Raw genomic sequence first — 20435 nt, 5'->3', positions numbered from 1 at the left:
CGCGCCTGCCGCAACGTCACCACCCACCTACTCACTGCGTGGCGCCGGGCCAACAACCATCCTGGCTCCTATCACGCTCTCACCGCACACTCACGCCTCACCGGTGAGCAACGCAGCAAGCGAAAAAGGTTTTATTGTGGTTGCTAGGAAGAACGCCAGTCACATATGCCGCGCCAAATCAATCTGGTGGATGCTCTTTCAGCCGTCGTCTGGTTGGTCCAGTCTCGCACCTCAGTCCCGCGCGTCTGACGCGCAGTGCCAGGCCTGTCTGGTGGCTAACCGCCGACGCAGAAGACCCACTTCTTCCCCGCAAAGGATTTACGCTCGCTTCCGTCCCCAAGCCACGGTACTGTGTCGAACGTCAATTCTTGGCTCACGCTGGGGTGGTGAAGAAGCCTTACAGCGGAATGTAGAGCTTCAGGCGTGGATCGGCCGCTTCCGACCGTGCTCGGTCTGTCAACGCCGTCACCTGCTCCTTAGTCCAGCCCATGCGCGTGGTGAAAGGCCATATCGCCAGCGAGTCGAGCATGGCGCCGACGTTCTCGAGGTTCTGTTGGCCAACCCACTGCAGTCTCGGATCTACGACGAGGATGCCCGTTAGCCGAGTGTTACACAAACCAGGCACCAAGGCGGCAGCCGCATTCCGCATGCCCCCAGGTCCGTTCCGCATGGGGAACCCGCAAACGAAGCGCCTTACCCGTCGGCCATCCTCCAATCGGCATCCGGTACGTGACCTCTTGCACGTCTGATAGGCCTGCTGTGCGCATCAACTGTCCCAGGTGTCGACCTGCACGAGGATCTCGATCTTGCTCCATCGTGTGCCGGTATCCGTTGGACCATTGCATCAGCGCATGTTCGTCGGTCAGTAGTCCGCTGTCCGACTGGATGATGTAGTAGAACTCAGCCATTTGGACCCAGCCACCGCGCTTCAGCAGCCGTACGATGTCCCGGATGTATCGTGGCCACCGATCTCGCTTTATTCCAGGGGCCACAAGCCTCGAGTGGATTAGATCGTACTCGTTTGGTTTATAGGTCGGCGTGAGCGTCTGGTTGAGATCCCATGCCTCAATCTCCAGGTTGTCCGGTTGGTCATCAGGCAGCTCGTTCGTGGGATAAACGTCGATGGCCGTTACCTATCATGTCATCTGTCAGTGAAGAGTTTTCGCGCCGCTGCGGCATCGAGCCCGCCTTCCGAACAGGACGACTCCGGACCAGCGTTTCTGCCTCGCTTGACCTGTTCGAGAATTCGCATCTTCTGGCACCTTCCGCCCCCTATCGGTCATCCCTTGCTCGATCCAGGAAGAGATTCGGCACTACAGAACCTACCTCGCTGTCCGGATAGGTCTGCGCCATCTCCAGGGCCCAGTTTCCTCGGCCGTACCCGCAGTCGAGAATTTTTGTCGGGCGCTGGATGGGCGGGAAGAAAAGCCGTCCTTCGAAAAGATATCGCAAGATCTGGTGCTGGCTCTCGAGCCGCTGTTCTTCGTCCTGTTGTCGCCTCAGCTCACGTCTGTTCGACCGTTCCAACAAATCCTGGCCGCCGTACTCCCAGCTGGGTATTCCCGGCTGAGATCAGAACAACAGGATGCACCCCATGTACAACGCTGGAAAGAGCACGCCGCACTTACCTCATCCACCGGGACGCAGTATATTTGGTTGTCAATGGAGAACTTCTGGAACTCTCGGTCGTGCAGCTCCACGATCTCCCTGTACTCATCAGACACGGACTCAGTCATTCTGTCGCCCTCGGTTTACGATGCGCTGCTTGTGTGTTCGACTGCTGAGGCTTGTTCTTGTACGACGTAGGTGACGTGCATTACCATGGGCAAGGTTGGATGCTCGGGGCTCTACCAGCTGCTCGGGATAGCGTGGGTGCGCGCAGCGTGGGCACACGATGCCTGACGCAGCGGAAGCCGGACAGCCCCGCAAGAGCGCCAGTAGGCCCCCTTCCGCCAAACAAGAACGCGTCTCTGTCATGTGCGTCATGTCACAGGAACAGCAGCACGAAGGGGCCTGCGCAAGCCTCACGATCTTCTTCATTTCTCCCGGAGCTTTCTCCTCGCGCAATAAGGACGAGACAGGACCCAAAAGCGCGGACACACGGGTGAACCAATTTGTGCTGCCGCATGGGGCCAAGAACACCCGCGCCGTCGACGGACACAGCCGCAAAATTGGTGAAACATCATACGCACACCGGTCCTCACCTGACAAGCGATGAAGACGCATACCAGCCTCAACAGAAAGCGGCGGAAAGGACCCAGGAAGGCTAGAGAACACCCCGCTGCCTCGAGGGCATCGATTGCGCCCCAAAAGACGGTGAAGCGACTGCAACTGCAACAGCAGATGACTATGCAAGCACCACGCAAAACATGCCGCGAGTTCTAGACTCCGAGTGCCTCGGAGCCACGGCCAAGGCTTGATGCGGGCGCCCGCCATTACGAAATCCCGCCTAGCCCAGACTTCAACATTCGGTCATTATCTGCCGCCTGCGTGGGAGTGCATTGAGACCTGCGGGCTGATCGAAGAGCAGTAGCTCTGCATTCCCGTTCCCTTGCCAAGCCTCCCTTTCCCTGGTACATCCTCCCCGAAGCCTGGTGATGCCAGTTTCGTCACGGCAACGCGCCTTCCACGCGAGCTCGGGCGATTGGATCACATTGGCTTGTTGGCCGTCTCCACCCGTTTAGCACCGGTGGGCCCCCGCTCGGCAGCGGCGGGCTGGGGATCTTCTGGCAAGGCAGCGTCATCTGGTCACAGGTCGTAGTGATTCCCAATCACACTGCCGAAGCGCCCAATCCGCTGCAAGTTTTGGGGTAGCCCCAAGGGCAGCTGAAAGACTGCATCAGGCCGCCACGACCGGACAGAGTGAGCTCATCGTTCGCTCCTCGACGCACCTTCTGGGCCGGCCGCACAGTCCCCAGCGGCGTCCAATTGGATCACCCCCCATCGGATCGATGTTGTCGTTTGTCATTCCCACCGAGGATGAGGCTATTCCCAATTACCGAGAGCACCGCGATCCGAAATGACGCGGTGACGGCCGGCGGGCAGGGCAACGTCCGCCACCGGCAGGGCCCGATAAGGCTTGGTGACGGGAATTTTCCCGGGGACATGGCCTTGGGACGGGCAACCGTGTGCCCTCTCTCGCTCCTCTCCTTGCGATGTTCAGGGTCACGGACTTTGGAAGGTCGATGCGGACGCTACAAGATTGAAGGGACAGGCTGTGCAGAGCCGTAGTTGGCCCGCGGGCTAAGTGTGTTAGGGGCGAAGACAAGGCTCCTGGTTTGCGCTCTCCTTTCGCTTATTTAGGCGGTGACCACGTGGGCGCCAGTCCGCCTGGCTCCTGTACGAAACCATCTCTGTGTCACTCAGCCTTGGCCCCAACTCTCGCATTCAAGCGTACTATGGGCAGATGGTTCTACCTGGGATGCACATTCCAGGGATAAATGCGATAGGTCTTATGCAGGGGGTCTGGACGCTTGGTGGGCAGCCTGTCGGATCCGCCTCCGCCTCCGCTTCTTACCCGGCGTTCATCAAATCATCAACCACGAACTACGGACAGCTCGGTCTTTACGGAGTAGACAAGCAATCGCCTGAGATTGGTTGCCCACTGTTCTTTGGATCCTCCCTTTCGCTGGGATCGGAACCGACCCGTTTCGCTTGCGGCAGCGTCTGCCAGCGCTGGACGAATCAATACAGTGGCCCATAGCATCATATTTTTCCTCCTTGGGGAAATATTGCAGCTGACCTGCGTCGGCCTGAAAACGACTTCCCGGGCACGCACAGGGCCCCCGATCAGGAAGTTCCAAGGCTTTCCAGAAGATGGCTCCGCTGAGGGGCACGGCTGGACGAGGCAGGGAAGATTACATCCCGGGCCCTTGAGACGCAGCACGTCCTAGCTGCGCTCGTAACTACGCGTTCTCTTCCCGTATCTGACCGTTTCCATGGTGCTGCAGTTCCCTGGGCTCGGTCTTTCGCCGACCGGCCTGCCCCTCGTCCGTTTCGGCGGTTTTCCCGCACAGAGAACGAAGATCGTAGCCGCACACTGTGTGAGTGACATCCATGCCATATACATCTATATTGGAGATCATATGTGTATGGAGGTGGAATATCTAATGGCAACCCCTTTGATTCGTCTCAAACGGAGACTACTGTGGTTTCCAGCGCACCAGTGCCGGCAGCAGGACATCGAGGGCACATACAACCTCCAGCTCGTGTCACCCTTCAGCTAACGGGCGTAGCAGGGGTCTGATGTACCGATACCTCATGATCACTTCTTCATTAGGTAGAAGCTATGCACATCCTCCTCCGCTGCCAGTGAAGACGGCCTCGCCCCCTCATCTTCTCCTCTTCCGCCTCCACCAACCGGCCTTTCCCTGAGCCCTCCGCCATGCGTGCACGCCGAGAGCGGGTACAGCTGCTTCACCGGTGAAGAAAAATATTTTTTCTTCCAAAAATATTGTTAGTGGGGGAGCCACATAGTCTTCTGATAGCCGCATCGCACGATTCAGTCGTGCTCGGCAAAACGGACCACAGGGGCTTGACCTAGCACACGGAGCCTTTGGTGACAAAGCAAGAACTGAGATTCTGTCTGGTAACGCTCAGTGACCTGGGTAAGCAGGTAAGCTACTTGCTTGGGAGAGATCGATAACTGGAGGGTGTACGCTGAATGACCATGCTCACCTGCAGGCAGAGATTTTCTCCGTGCGTACTCTTATCACACGCTAGTGCATCCAATCCCTTTACCCTCGAGGATCTCAAATTAATGGCCGGTCTAGGATAGATGCGTTCATCTACAGCTCCTGGAGCCACCTCCCTCCTCCATCGACAATCGAGCATCGAAAGTCCCTGCCAGTAACACGCCAAGTCACCGTGGCCATCCCTACCACTACCATCGAACTTTGACTGCCGGTATTTCCAACTTGCCCGACATACCCACATGGCCCCGAATACCAGGCGAGAGTGTCAACGGGTACGGGTGTACATGCTCGATCAAGCCCCATGCAATCAATCAACGTGGCAGGTAACAAAGCCGCCTCAATACAATCGCAAGATCTCACCTTCTGGCTGCGTGCTTATCGAGACAGACTGAAATAGGCACTTGTGAAAGAGCACAGCTCGTTCGCCACACGACGGTTTCGCGGAATCTACCAGCTACCAGCCAGCTACGAGCCAGCTTTGGCGAACCCCTTTTTCTACACTTCAGTCGGCTCGATACTTCGTCTGGAGGGATCCGTCTTGCTGTTCTGACATCGCCGGCAGAGATCTGAAAGGACCGTTGGGCTCTCGGATGCGGCGGTGAGGGAGTCATCGATCAGGAGACAGCGATGCGGTTGCGGGCCGAGCCGTGGCTCGTGGCGAAGCAGGTACCGTAACTGCTGTCGGTTCTTCCTCGCACGTCCGTTCTATCTATCAAGGCGCTGCAGAAGCGGTGTCGATGGGTTCGCCTATCGTGGCGCCATACAGGAACTAGGCAGGCGAGACGGTGGAAAGGGGATGCGAAGCGATCGCCTTGAGGTGCTGACTGTACAGATCCACCAACCCCAGCTTTCTAACAACAACACCACCACAACCGCCACCATCACCATCACATCGAAAGCTTTCTTTCCGCCCCAGAACGCAAATGATTTACTAAAGGATCCTGGTACCGCGACTGTACGAATACGAGGCTGAATCGTGCAGCCAAACGACCTACTACGTACTTCCCACCGCCCTCCGCAAAAGCCCCGTCGCCCATACCACCGAACGAACAAACCGCCATGACTACTTTCACATACGACCGAAGCTACCGAGCTTCGGCTTCGAATCGACGCGCTTTCCTTCACCGCAAAGCGCATTTCAACTCGGCGATGAAAGTCGGTTTTTGCTCGTACAGTATTCTGCCTCGCATACACATAAAGGTCCCACCAACAAGTAGCTGAGCCGGGAGCCGGTTGTCGAACACCGCCGCCGCTGCCGCCGCCAGATGTTAGAATAAAGTATTAGGCCCTCTATACCCGAAAGGTAGGTCACACAACAAGGGTAGCCCAGGTGCATCTTTGCGCGCGAATACGGTAGGCGGATACGGTAGGTCGTGCTTGATCATTTTCCCGTGAGCAAGCATTACAGTAGTACATGGTTGCGCTTCAAAGTTCACCCACGCTTTCCCGCCTCTTCTTTCAAGCATGGTTGACGCAGCATGGAGAAAGAAAGAGCGACGGGCTAAGTCCTGGTGATTGCGTTCGCCGACCGGACGGGCTGTGACAGTTGTCGTTCTCGCTTCAACGATCACCCGATCGGGCTTTTGTTGGCACAAGCTCACGGTTCTAATAATAGTGTGCTCTTTTTTTTTAAACGATGTATTATGATTGTTCTAATTCCAATATACGGGAGATCTATCTACCCACTTACCGTTTTGACGAGCACCCATCTGCCCGTGATTACTATCGTGATGACAAGCAGCCAGAGCCAGATGAGGATCAGTAATCCACGTCCTTTTGGCACTTGCGATGGACGCTACGACGCGGACTTTAACAGTTAAGCCCGCCCGTTATCGAGTCTGAGCTCCTTGTCAAAGCGTTCGTTCGCCTCATTCATGTGTAGGTACGTGGGATGATCATCTTCCTTGAATCGGACGTGGGCGTTGCGGGCAGCACCTTTCGTCCACCGACTTTTGCGAGTCTTGCTCTCTCTCTCTTTGACTAATTCAATGCCCTTTGCGCATGACTACCCCTGACGATTCTCATTTACAGTGGGAGTATGGATTGCCTTATTCACATGATGCAACAATGATGCTAGGCCCTTACCTTCGCGCGTAACGACTCAGTTCTTTTACGCGTGTGCATGTGCTGCGGCTACAGCTTCTCGACGGTCTTGACGCGACGGTCCTTGCCGACGACGAGGCGGAGCTGCTTGCCCTTTTCGCCGTTGAAGATACCGGCGCGCAGGGACTCGGTGTAGAGCTCGTAGGCGGGATAGTCTTTCGGTTCATCAGCAAAAGTCAGCCTTGGTGCCCCAGCAGACGAATTCCGTTGATTCGCCGCAAGGAGTAAAAGAGGAGCAGGAGCAGAGTAGAAGGACAAAGCTGCGAGCGGCGAATGGTGCGAACTTACAGCCGTTCACGAAGTTGATGACCTGTGCATCCGTCATGCCGGTGCCTTTGGCAGCACGCAAGGCGGCTTCCTGCTGTAGGCGCCAGTCGTAGACGTACTGCGTGTGTTCGGCATCGATGTGCACGAAGGCGTCGAGAGTGCTATATTCCCATTTTCCGCGGGGCAAGGCGCGGAAAGCTATCAGCATAACACATGCAACCCACCCACGCCTCAATGTTCACCCGAGGCGCGTGGCTCGGGCCCACCAACACCAGCTCTGCGCCAGGCAGGCCAAAAGTGGGGTGGGTACTCTTGGGCGAGCAATGAGGGAAGAAAGCAGAGATGGAGAGAGGGGAAAAGCAGCACTCACTCGGTCAGCGCATCGTACTCGCGCAGCTTGTCGTTCACGAAGCGCAGGTGCGCGAGCTCGTGTCGCGCCAGCTGGCCGTCGTAGCTCTCGCCGGCGTCAACCAGCCGCCTTGCTTCCGCCCACCGCGCCTCCAGCGTCTCGTCCGGCAGCGGGCGGAAGCCGACGCACCAGCCCTCGAAGACGACGACCTCGATCGGCGGCTGGCCCGGCGCATTCACCTCCTCCCACGCGTCCTCCGGCGCGCGGTCGCCGGCGCCCGCGAAGCGCGACTTGTCGTAGACGGGGATCTTGGTCGGCTGTTTGTGCAGGAGGGAGGCGAAGACGGAGCGGCCAAGGGCGAGGTCGTGCGTGCCGGGCTCGCCGCGGTGCTGGATGAGCGGGTTGGTCGGGTCGGTGGAGGCGAGGGCAATTTGGTCGGCGTGCGTGAGGTAGAGGTCGTCGATGCTGAGGACGGCGGTGGGGAGCGAGTGCGGCGGGGAGCGGAGCGTGGCGCAGAGGGTGGTGACCTGTGTGTGAGGAACGGGGCTGTTAGCTGGGTGTCGGCTGCCAATGGTTTCTTTTGTGTCGTGTTTGTCGCATTCTCACCAGCGTTGTCTTGCCAGCGCCTTGCACGCCGTTAAGGCCCAGGAAGAAGGGCCGCGCATTCTCGGCGCCGTGGAGGGCACGGTGGGCCTTGATGCGGTCGAGGATGAAGGGAACGCAGTGCTCAGACTTGTCGTCGATGATGGCGGACATCGCTGCGGTTGCTTTTCGAGCTCGTGCTTGGGCCGGGAGTCAGGTGGGATGGTGGGAGCCAGAGTTTACGGACGGTAGCGTCATCTTCTGTCGACTGGCATGTGAAGGCTGCTGGCTCTGGATTCGTGGGGTGCCGTCTAGCGCCCCCACAATATGCCTGGTGCTCCTCCCCCGCCAATGGCGGCGTCGGCTGCAGCACAGCCGAGGCTGTGACGACGATTGCCGTGAGCAGCTCGGCTTCGTCCACGCGCGCGTTCCCTGTGAAGTTACTTTATACCAACCCGCACCGTGACGCCCCCCTTCTCCGCAGCATTCCGCCCTTCTCCAGCTTTTCCCTCTTCCTCCACACTTCTCCACACGAGAGCTGCGCAGAGCTTCCGTCGATCGGCTCCTTGTTTCCTCTTCTTTGTGTTCCTCCTCCACACTACTACAACCATGGCCGAGCAGCTGCGCTTCGATGGCCAGACCGTCGTCGTGACGGGCGCGGGCGGAGGCCTGGGTAAGGCCTATGCCACCTTCTTCGGCTCGCGCGGCGCCAACGTCGTTGTCAACGACTTGGGCGGTTCCTTCAAGGGCGAGGGCAACTCGACAAAGGTGCGTCCCCGGAGCTTCCAGAGCTTCCCCGGAGAGCTCCCCGAAGCTGACTTTCACATGTGAAAATCGATAGGCAGCGGACGTCGTCGTCGAAGAGATCAAGAAGGCCGGCGGCAAGGCCGTCGGCAACTACGACAGTGTCGAGAACGGCGACCGCATCATCGACACTGCGATCAAGGCCTTTGGCCGCATTGATATTCTCATCAACAACGCCGGTATCCTCCGCGATGTCAGCTTTAAGAACATGAAAGATGCGGACTGGGACTTGATCAACTCGGTCCACGTCAAGGGTGCATACAAGGTGTGTCTCCTCCGGAACGGTTCAAGGAACGTATGGAAGCTGATGCTGGATGTAGTGCGCAAGAGCAGCATGGCCGCACTTCAGGAAACAAAAGTACGGTCGCGTCATCAACACCGCGTCCGCAGCAGGTCTCTTCGGCAACTTTGGCCAGACCAACTACTCTTGTAAGACATCTGGTAGCTTCACGGAGACTAGTTGCTAACACGAGCACAGCTGCCAAGTTGGCCCAGGTTGGTTTCACCGAAACACTTGCGAAGGAGGGTCTCAAGTACAACATCCTCGCCAACGTCATTGCTCCTATCGCAGCAAGCCGCATGACCGAGACCATCATGCCTCCAGACGTCCTGGAGAACCTCAAGCCCGACTGGATCGTTCCGCTCGTTGCCGTCTTGGTCCACCCCTCAAACACCGAGGAAACTGGCTCTATCTTTGAGGTTGGGGGTGGCCACGTTGCGAAGCTGAGGTGGGAGCGTGCCAAGGGTGGTCTTCTCAAGGCGGACAGCACCATGACCCCTGGCGCTGTTCTATCCAAGTGGAATGACATCAACGATTTCTCCAAGCCCGAGTACCCGACCGGTCCGGCCAACTTCATGGAGCTGCTTGAAGAGGCCCAGAAGCTTCCCGCCAACCCTCCCGCACAAAACCCTGAGTTCAAGGGCAAGGTTGCGCTTATCACTGGTGGTGGTGCTGGTCTTGGTCGCGCATATGCTCTGCTGTTCGCGAAATACGGCGCCAAGATTGTCATCAACGATTTGGCCGACCCGGACACTGTTGTCCAGGAGATCCAGAAGCTCGGCGGCGAGGCTGTTGGCGTCAAGGCGTCTGCGGAGGATGGCGATACTGTTGTGAAAGCCGCAATCGACGCCTTCGGCCGCATCGACATCATCATCAACAATGCCGGTATCCTCCGCGACAAGGCTTTCAACAACATGGATGACAGCCAGTGGGATTCGGTCATGAATGTCCACCTCCGTGGCACGTACAAGGTCACCAAGGCCGCTTGGCCTTACATGCTCAAGCAGAAGTACGGCCGCATCGTCAACACTACCTCCACCAGCGGTATCTACGGCAACTTCGGGCAGGCCAACTACGCTGCGGCCAAGTGCGGCATTCTCGGTTTCTCTCGCGCCCTTGCCCGCGAGGGTGCCAAGAACAACATCTTTGTGAACACCATCGCCCCCAACGCCGGTACCAACATGACCCGCACCATCATGCCTGAGGAGCTCGTCCAGGCATTCAAGCCTGACTACGTCGCTCCTCTCGTCGTCGCTCTCTGCTCCGACAATGTCCCTGAGCAGCCCACTGGTGGTCTCTACGAGGTCGGCAGCGGCTGGCAGGGCGCCACAAGATGGCAGCGTTCCGGCGGCCACGGCTTCCCGATCGATGTCAAGCTTACTCCCGAGTCTGTCAAGCAGGTGTGGCCCAAGATCATCAACTTCGACGACGGCCGTGCCGACCACCCTACGGAGCCCAACGACAGCGCCGGCAAGATCATGGCGAACTTCCAGAACAGGAGTAGTTCGGCGGGTGGTAAGTCCAAGCTCTAGATTAGCCATTCGATTTTCCGTTGTTGTAAAGTCTCGCATAGAGAAAATTTTTGTATAATGAAAGAAATGTATACCCTGTTCATCAATCCTGAACCCGCCCACTTTTCTTTTGTGATCGCTGCCCAGCTGTGTTTCATTATCTTCATGACACCCTGTTGACTAATCGGTGCAGAATCCTCTGATGGCGACAACGAGATCCTCAAGAACATCGAGGAGGCGAAGAAAGCAAAGGCCGACGGAACCGAGTTCACTTATGATGACCGTGACGTCATCCTCTACAGTAAGTGATCTAGCATCGAACACAACAATGTACCATAGCTAATGTTCTCTCCTCAGACCTTGGCATTGGCGCAAAGCGTACCGACCTACCACTCGTTTTCGAAAGTGACGAGAACTTCCAGGTCGTCCCAACTTTCGGCGTCATTCCTCCATTCAATGCCACCGCTCCCTTCAGCATGGCCGACGTGGTCCCCAACTTCTCGCCCATGATGCTTCTGCACGGCGAGCAGTACCTGGAGATCCGCAAGTTCCCCATCCCGACGTCGGCCACGCTCGTGTCGTACCCGTCGCTAGTCGAGGTCGTCGACAAGGGCAAGTCGGGCATCATCGTGACGGGCACGGTGACCAAGGACAAGGCGACGGGCGAGGACCTGTTCTACAACGAGTCGACCGTCTTCATCCGCGGGGCGGGCGGCTTCGGCGGGCCCAAGAAGGGCGCGGACCGCGGGGCCGCGACGCGGGTGCACGCGCCGCCCAAGCGCGCGCCGGACGCCGTGGTCGAGGAGGCGACGACGGAGGAGCAGGCGGCCGTGTACCGGCTCAGCGGCGACCGCAACCCGCTGCACATCGACCCGGAGTTCAGCAAGGTCGGCGGCTTCGCCACGCCCATCCTGCACGGCCTGTGCTTCTTCGGCATCGCCGGCAAGCACATCCTCAAGACGTTCGGCGCCTTCCGCAACATCAAGGTCCGCTTCGCGGGCACCGTGCTGCCCGGCCAGACGCTGCGGACCGAGATGTGGAAGAATGGCAACACCGTCGTCTTCCAGGTCGTCGTCAAGGAGACGGGGAAGCTGGCGATTGCGGGGGCGGGCGCGGAGTTGGTGGGGGCGGAGAAGGCGAAGTTGTGATCTAGGAGAGAAAGAGAGAGAGAGAGAGAGAGAGAGAGAGAGAGGGAGGTGAATGATGGGGAGGGAAAATGTGGAAACTGGGGAGGGTGAGTTTAGGTATGTTGGTTGGGGGGGTTTCATGTAACTTTGATGTCTTCTCCTTTCCTTTTTTTCCCCCACTCCTCATATGGGGTTTTCGTGTATGATTTGAATGAATGTTGTTTTCGGGCATCTACATCTGGGGGGAGGAGGGTGGCTGTCAGCTGCTCTTTGTGGTGTCTTGTGTTCATGTGATGAGGATTATAAGGCGCAACTCAGCTGAGACCTCCTCCGGGAGTGAGCCACGTGTCAGTTGGGGACCGTGTTGGCAGCTGGAGCGGTTGGGTATCTTCTCTGCTGGCGCGTATAAAACTGAGCCGGCTGCTTGTGTGTAGCGTTGATCACCAAGAGCTAGCGGGCCATGCAGAGTGGAAAGAGACCTTGGATGGCAAGGCCTACTGTGGAACACTGGTTCTCGAAAAGGCACTTTGAGCCTGTGGTGTCGTCCTCCTTTCGACGACGTTTTGTTCTACTGCTTTGCTGAGGGCCAGACGCCATTATATCTTTCTAACTAGTGAAACGCAGCATTTATCCGGCTCAATGGATACAGGGAGGGGTAAATGGTGTTGTAAGGCAGATTTGATGATGTGATGATGTACTGCAGCAATTTGTCCTTGATGACGAGATTCAAGGTTCTATTGATAGTCATTTGGGACGGGCCGGACGTTTCAGTACTTTCTCACAACCTCTCTTCAGTAGCGGACAATTTTATCATCGGGTAATGGAGATGGAACGCATCAATGAAAGAAAGTGGCAACAGTCGAAAAACAGAACCCCCCCCCCCCCCCCCCCCCCCCCCCCCGGCTGAGGCGATTGCAATCGACCAGTCACTAACTCACAAGAATTTACTGCGCCATACTTTCAAAATGATGGCTCCCAGCATCAAACGCATATGCTTCTCACCAGCTTGATCTTATGTCAGCAATGCGTCCATACTCATCAGCTGAAGGGGTTGACGAGAGGAAACTCCGCCGATATCACAGGCGTGGGCAAACGACGAACGAACGGAGAAGGAGAAGTACCAGACATTGAATCAGGAATGAACGGAGAAGGAGAAGTGACGATATATTGAAATCCCGAAATTGTCTTTGCATCAAGACATCGAGGCTGCTTGCTATCTTGTTTTATACGCTCGCAGGTGAGAGAAATGGAGTTTTTGCCACATGCCTCATCACCAGACTCCAGCCACCGATATGTGCCACTGAATACCGGAACCCTCAGCTGTGAGTTTCTTGGGTGTCCACATGACGTACATGTCACGAGCTACCCGAATGACGTTGCAAACCACCATCCCCATTACACCCAAACTGAAGGGCCAGCTATTACGAATCTCATCACAAAACCTTACTTCGGCTTCTCAGTTCACGGGCAAACCAATCAGAGCTGCCGCTGCGTTAGTTTGGCCGCCCAGAAACCCGTCAACAGCTTACCAGGCGACGCCAAGATCTTCATAGGTGTTATCCTAAGTCCCAGCCTTATTCGGATCTGGGAGTCTTCTCAGAGCGGCTGTTGTCATTTCTCGGAAATTGACATATACCTGCCCAGCTTATGTAGGAGAGCATCCAAGGTTCCGCCAACTCCAATGAATACTTATATCTCATTTAATCATTCGGCTTTCTCCTGGGCGGAACTCGTCACTGAAACCAAGAGGGTGATAACTGCATGGTAGATATGAAATGTGTCTGCTGATTCGAGTGCAACTTACAAATTCAAGAGATCTATTAACGGCCGAGCAAGCCTCTCCGCATCACGGCTCACTGGGGGACAATCACCATCCGATCTCCGCCCTTCTGACCCCACGCCTCCTCGATATCCTCCAACTTCACCTCCTGGAATTTGTACGGCCTTATCTTTCCCGCCACAATCGCCTCGATCATCCGCGGCGCCTCCGCCGCAAAGTCCTCCATACGCCACGACCCCGGTCCCGCCCCCCTAATCGTGATATCCTTGCTCCTCAAGATATCTCCGGGCAGCGCCATATCCCTGTCCACCACCGTCCCGATCTGGACATACTGCACCGGGCCCTTCGGCCGCAGCGCCCTCAGCAAGCCCAGCGTCGGCGGGCCGTACAAGAAATCCAAGACGACGTCCGCCCCGGCCGCCTCGCCGTAATCCGTCCGCTCGCCGTCCAGAACGACGACCGCGTCCAAACCCAGCCCATCCGCCCGCATCTTCGCCGCGTCGCGCCCGACGCCGACGACCCTGCCCGCGCCGAACGCCCGCGCGACGCCCACCGCCGCCGCGCCCGCCAGCCCCGTCGCCCCGACCACGACGGCCGCGAAGCCCGGCTTCAAGTCGCTCGTCCGCGCCGCCAGCGCCATCCACGACGCCATGACCGGGTTCATCTGCCCTGCAACCTGCACCGCCAGGTCGACGATCGCCTTCTCGTCTTTCCCCGCATCGACCGGCACCGGCACCAGCGCCCCCCGCGGCGCGTTGACGTACTGCGCGAACGTCCCTCCGAGCGGCGCGAAGGTGGCGAAGTAGACGAGCCGGCCGTCGGGGACGGTCGCGCCCACGCCATCGACGCCGGGCACGTGGGGGGTTTGGTTGGCGAGGCGCGCGGCCGCGGTGCTGTAGTGCGTGCCCGCGGCGCGCGAGCGGACGAGGGTGGGCAGGCCGGCGGCGAGGACGCGGATCTGGACGAGCTCGTCGGTTTCTGCGGGGGGCGCCGGGGTGGGGACGGTGGTGCAGTGCGGGGCGGCGCCCCAGGTTGTTACTTGGGCTTCCTTCATGGTTGAGGGGGGTGCGATGGCGGCGGCGGACATGGTGGCGGTTGTTGTTGTTGTTGTGTAGGGTCGGGGGATTGGGGAGGATGATGGGAAGAAGGTTGTTGAGAAGTGTTTTGGTTTTGCGGCTTGTTTGATGGTGGAGCGGAGGAGATGTTGGAGGGAGAACTGGTTCATGTGGGAATTAATGGGTTGCGGTGCATGGTGCTGGCTTGTCTTCTTATATGATTTTACTTTGCGATGATTATAGATCGAATCCTTTCAGATGTCTTGATGCACAAATGCTCTCGGCCGCGGAGTGTCTGCGGAGTGAGTATATTCAGCGCCGCTTTCCCTTTTGGAGCTAGATGCGGGCAACTCAACGATCCAAACGGGTATAACAATAAGCGGCCACAGGTGCTTCGTCAATATTGGATGCTTACTACACGGCTGACTCACTGCACAGAGTCGTTTCGCTCCTCGGCATACCGAGATCAAGAGCGAATGGTCCGAAGCAGCTCGCTCGGATCCGGCGCTAATGAACGCGCGAGACCGGTGCATAATTTGTGCATAATTTGTGCCGCCTCTCTAAAAACCGCAAGCCCGCTACCAGTATGCAAACATTTCGCAACAGCTTGAAAGTAACACAATGCTTTCGAGCTTTGCTCAACTTAGTGTTGGATGGACAGCTGATGCGAGACCAGCAATTGCGGGCGCAATTGTCAGATTGAGGAAGTTCTACCCGACGATATCCTTGCCCGAAGACCGCTCAAGCCTGCATGGGCTAGCTTTGTGCGACGCGACTTTGAACCAATGATGAGATATGGTGCGCCCCCTCTACAGTCATCCAATGAACAGGGTATCAGTGGGGGCGGTTCGACCGCTTCATTTTCCAGCCTTGCCTCCCCCATCTCCATCTCAGTACCTCCCCTCCCCACTCAACCAAAATGAATGCACGGCCATGAAGTCGGCAACTCTAGCTGCTGCCATCAGAACCCTCTACACCCGCCTTACTTGTCATGTCCGACGGGACGTCGGGACCGACATCCTTGAATAACGGCGCCGTGCTGCCCATAAGATGGCTCGCGATCAGCGAACTCTTACCTATCGTGTCCGTCAGCTCCCGCCCAACATCGACGAGGCTGGCGTCGTACAACTTTTGCAACGGTTTTTGACCACAGAAGACGGCACTCCGACAATACACGTCTTTTCGCTTGCCCGAAGCTTGGTTTCGTCGGAGGCAGCCCACTCCAAAGATGCAACAGTCACTATCTACCCGCTTCCTCTACAGCTGAGAGACGGCCAGCAGTGGTCCTTTCTGACAGACTACGAGCACACCGAGTTTCGAATTGTTGTTGACCTCCACTTTCTGGACTTCACAGTCTTGAACGAAGTTGATGATGACAAACACGTGCTCAAGTTGGTTTACGATTCCTATTCTGCCTGTCTTCAATCATCTGACGGAGTATCAGTTGCATAGCCATCAGCGGACTTGCAAGCCATCCGTTTGGGTCCTGGCAATGTCGTGGAGACGAGCACAGTTTCATGTGGCTCAGGGACGGGCTACCGAAAAACACCCCCGGTATCAGGACGATCATCTACGGCTACGACACCCATTTGAACGACAGCACGTCTTTCAAGTTGATCCCCGACATTGCTTTGGAGCTCGTCAATCGCCTAACAGCTGTAGGCCTTGGATGGATCTCTTCAAAACCAACCGTCTTCATCGCACACAGTCTGGGAGGAATCATCCTGAAAGAGGCCCTGGTCATTCTAGCGCCGAGTTGTGGCGAGGAGCCCTCAATCCTGGGAAGAATCAAAAAGATACTCCTCTTTGGAGTTCCAAACGATGGGATGGAGACCGATCAGCTGATTTCAATGGTAAACGGAAAACCAACAGAACAACTGATATCGAACCTATCACCGGGATCCGAGTATCTGAAAACTCTCGACACGTACTTCAGCAACCTTCAATACACGAGGAAGTTCCCGTTGTTCTCGTTCTATGAGACAAAAACTACCCAGACTGTCGAAGTAAGCCATGCAATGATAATACAAGGATGCAAAATGCTTACCTTACACTTAGCAATGCACTGACGGCAAATGGAGCCGGAGCGGTCCGAGAAAGATTATGGTGAAGAAAGAGTCGGCCATCCAAAGCTGCTCACGTGCTTCAATGGGCGAGGTGCGTCCGATTGATGAAGACCATTCAGCTATGGTCAAGTTCGCCCCTGGCGACGTCCACTACACTGGAGTCATGGACTGTTTCAGGAATATCATTGGCCATGAGACGGCATACAACAACAAACGCTCTGTTCCAAGAACATCAGCCAATGGCAGCTTCGAAGATAGGGATAGGGCCGAGTACGGAAAGGCTGATGCTTCAAAGTCTGCCCCGAAACAACCAAAGAATTATACGGCCAAGAGTAAGCAAGCACAGCTGAATGGAACTCGCCAACACTGACGTACATTCCTCAGCAATTCTCAAGTCGCTTTGGCTAGATGTCTTTACCCATCGATTCGACGGTATCTCTCCTCATTTTCAATCCACTTTCGAGTGGATATTCAGTGATGAGTCACTTCAATTCGCTCCCTGGCTCCTAGAAGAAAATGGAGCTTATTGGATTGAGGGGAAGCCTGGCGCCGGCAAGTCAACACTCATGAAATTCGTCTACAAGGACCGGAGAACAAAAGAACTTTTGGAAAGCTGGAATCAGCCAGGATCACTTATACGAGCGGGGTTTTTCTTCCACCACCGAGGATCCAAGGCTCAGAAATCCTTCGAGGGAATGTTACGAAGTCTCCTACACCAAATCCTCAGGCAAGCTCCTAGTCTGTGCCAGGAGGTTTCCGAGTTCTGCTTGCCTGTTACAAATGGAGACAGTCTTGATTGGAGCCTAAGCAACTTACGGCATGCCTTCTTCTCTATCCTGGAACAAAATCACACGAAGCTGAAGATCTGTTTGTTCATTGACGCTCTAGACGAGCTTGAAGGTCACCTCGAACTCATTTCCACATTCATGAGACGTTTGATCCACCACGAGTCCGGATCAGCAGTGCGCTGTAAAATCTTCTTCTCAAGCCGACCACGGCAAATATTCCAAACAAATTTTGGGCATTACACGAATTTCAAAATCCAAGATAAAACCCAAAAAGACATTCGAAGTTATACGGAAGGGAGACTTGCAGAATCTCTGGAATCTTTCGCGGTTCCAAAGTCGTTACCAACAACACGAGATCAGACCGATTACTTGGTTGAGGCTGTTCTCGCCAAAGCCGACGGCGTTTTTCTCTGGGTAAAACTTGCCATGGATGATGTCAACATTTCCCTACGACGGAGGGGCAATCCAAGGGTCGATGATCTGGAACTATTTTTCGAGCGGATCCCCCCAGAGCTGGACGAATTTTACCAGTTGATCATTGAGAGAATCCCCCAAGATTTCAGATGGGAGGCTTACCTTGTCTTGGAGATTACTCTCCGTGCTGAAGAAGAAATTCGGCTCAACGACGTCTACGATATCGTCCGCTGTTCTTCCTGCAAAACCGCTCGGGAGTGCCACGAGCGTCGACTCAGTCACCCTTCCGATGCAAAAACAGTGTCAGAATTCTTCCAAAGACTGAAAGACCGCTGTGGAGGCCTCATAGAACTCAACGTCAAGGAAGACCGCGTTCAACTTATGCACGAGACGGCGCGAGCCTTCTTGAACCAACCGGGGTTCCGACAGCTTTGCCTTTCCCATCACACTATCTCTCGGCCTCAGAATGGATACACCGAGCTTGCAAAATTCTTCCTTACGCGGCTTCAGTATCCGAATGAGAATTCAAACAGAGGCTATTACGGCCGTCTTGAGCCCCTAGAGCTCCTCGCAGCATGTAGGCACTATTGCTTCATGGCTGAAACAACCACTTTGACTTGTCAATACCAGATGATAGACGATATACAACCTATCCCAGCATCTGATCCTCGTCCTTATACTGGAGAGTGTGAGCATTTATACTCCACAACCAATTCCGGAACGTCTTTTGCTGTGGTATCCAACCTCTTGCTCTACATGCGGCGAAAACTTGAGCTATCGAAAGCTCCGATTGTCAGTTCTAACCAAGACAAGCCTCTGCTTGTTTCTCTCTGCCAAGCCATCACATTTCCCGACGTGCTCCCTCCCAATAGAAGAATTGGACTCGACTACACATCGATGACTCAGCTTCTTCTGGCCAACGGCGCTAATATAAAAGCCCAGTATATGGGCTTAAATCCATTCCAGTGGCTGTTTGTGCACCCAGATGGGAATATCTTCCCCCTTTACCACTCATGGCGTGGGGGAGTCAGAGACAGAGCGACAGGTGTTGCTCGAGTTCTCCTCGAGAGTGGACAAGATCCCAACTGCGATGTGTTGCAGAGCGAAAAGAATCGACGCAAACGAAAGGAGCGTTTCAAGCCGATATGCCTTTCAGATTTGCCGATAGCGACCCTGTTATTGGAGTTCAACGCGAATGTCAATGCAATGAGATCCGATGGTCATACCGCGCTGGATTCATTGATCTGTTTTATAGGAAAGTCAAGAAAAGTTTCTCCTGAAGATTTCTCCCTGATGGAGTTTCTTGTTCAAAATGGTGGGCTAATTTCACGCGCTGGTCTTGCATGGTTGCCAGAATGCATATCCCTATTAGAGGCCGAAGGAAAAGATGTTCAGTTTTTACTTCCTTTGCCGGAACTATCCAGGAACGCAAAGTTGTTGTCGTCGTTTGATTTTCCAACAGCTCCATTATTACGGATGATACACTGGCTACGGGATAGGGTTTGATGTTGTCAGCGAGTTAGACCTATGTACAAACTTTTAGTTATCGATTTCTCTTCCGCACAGACACTCCGCCGTCCGCTCCCAAGTGCACCGTCTCACGCCGGAGATAACTTTCGCGAGCCTCACTGAGCAGCGCCTTCACACCCGCGCGCTCGCCGCGTCGCTTACGTCACAAAGCGGCGAGTGGCAGGAGCGGCTTTAACGCCGACACGCGGAGGAAGAGCAAGTGACGGGAGAGGGTTGTCGTTGCCATGATCGTCGTCGTTGCGGTGTGCGTCAGGTTGGAGCCGACGGTGGCCGGGAGGCGGAGCGCGAAGACGCTGGGGTGAGGCGATGTACATGGTGGTCAGCGCCCAGTCGAGAGGCCAGTGCGGTGGGCGGGCGCGGCGAGGTGAACCTTGGAGGCGCGGTGGTTGGGTGTGTCGGCGGTGGGGTTGTCGTCGGGAAATATCGGGGTGGGTGGGTTCGTTGCGGTCGGTGGGCTCTGTCAGGCAGGGGTAGATGTTGGCGTGTTGCTGGGGGTGGTGGTTCGAAAAGGAAAGTAGCAGCGGGCTGTTTCCAAAAAAGAGGGGAGCTTGAGAAAAGGTGGTGGGGGAAAAGGTGAAAGCGCGCAGTGCATCAAGGAAGCAAAAAAGCAACCCCGGAATCCACAAGCCCCACCCCATCCTAGTGCAGGAACCGAAGTATGACGCTAGGTAGGATCGAACCTATGAACTGCTTAGAAGTGTTCAATTCCTATTTGGGTAATCCACAGATCACAAACCCTTGGATTTTACTGCCTTAAGGTTCTGGTGGCGATGTATTGAGCCGGAGCCTGCCCATCGCACTAACCATCTTTAATTGGGCTTTCGGTCGCCAGCTTTATATATTACAGGGTCCCCGGTTGCTTCTGTGCTGGTGCCCGGGCGTGCTGCGAGCTGCCTGCCTGTTTCGATCCCCTGCGCCCGTCACTCCACTTGGCCGCCCGCCCACCGAGCACCGCCGTTCGCCGGGCAGCTGCGCCGGGGGAATCAGCTCGTGAAATGACTTTGTCCAGCTGCGCATCCGATGTGTTTGTCGACTTCGTCAGGATGCGGAACTGTTCGTCTGCACTTCGCGGCGTCGTCATGGAC

The 20435-nt window shown here is 56.0% G+C and overlaps 4 protein-coding genes across 4 annotated transcripts; 1 reads left to right on the top strand and 3 right to left on the bottom strand.

The window, feature by feature from the left end:
• Positions 1-397: 397 nt before the first annotated feature.
• SLS55_003148 (uncharacterized protein) lies at positions 398-1736 on the bottom strand (the record flags this gene model as incomplete). Its single annotated transcript, XM_066774628.1, has 4 exons — positions 398-579; positions 788-1133; positions 1327-1566; positions 1629-1736. The coding sequence occupies 4 exons, from the start codon at positions 1734-1736 to the stop codon at positions 398-400; spliced, it is 876 nt and encodes a 291-aa protein (XP_066634747.1).
• A 5091-nt stretch (positions 1737-6827) lies between these two features.
• Positions 6828-8169, bottom strand: SLS55_003147 (uncharacterized protein; the record flags this gene model as incomplete). Its single annotated transcript, XM_066774627.1, has 4 exons — positions 6828-6952; positions 7086-7225; positions 7435-7940; positions 8020-8169. The coding sequence occupies 4 exons, from the start codon at positions 8167-8169 to the stop codon at positions 6828-6830; spliced, it is 921 nt and encodes a 306-aa protein (XP_066634746.1).
• Positions 8170-8604: 435 nt separating this feature from the next.
• On the top strand, positions 8605-11738 carry FOX2_2 (bifunctional hydroxyacyl-CoA dehydrogenase/enoyl-CoA hydratase fox2; the record flags this gene model as incomplete). Its single annotated transcript, XM_066774626.1, has 6 exons — positions 8605-8763; positions 8837-9064; positions 9120-9228; positions 9278-10594; positions 10784-10891; positions 10948-11738. 6 exons carry the CDS (start codon positions 8605-8607, stop codon positions 11736-11738), a joined length of 2712 nt encoding a protein of 903 aa, XP_066634745.1.
• Positions 11739-13570: 1832 nt separating this feature from the next.
• On the bottom strand, positions 13571-14584 carry SLS55_003145 (uncharacterized protein; the record flags this gene model as incomplete). The annotated part of the gene is made up of 1 exon (XM_066774625.1): positions 13571-14584. One exon carries the CDS (start codon positions 14582-14584, stop codon positions 13571-13573), a length of 1014 nt encoding a protein of 337 aa, XP_066634744.1.
• Positions 14585-20435: the final 5851 nt, after the last annotated feature.

The sequence above is a fragment of the Diplodia seriata genome (genome assembly GCF_021436955.1).
Source record: "Diplodia seriata strain FDS-637 chromosome Unknown scaffold_3, whole genome shotgun sequence".
NCBI lineage: Eukaryota > Fungi > Ascomycota > Dothideomycetes > Botryosphaeriales > Botryosphaeriaceae > Diplodia > Diplodia seriata.
This window is presented reverse-complemented; position numbering and strand designations above follow the sequence as displayed.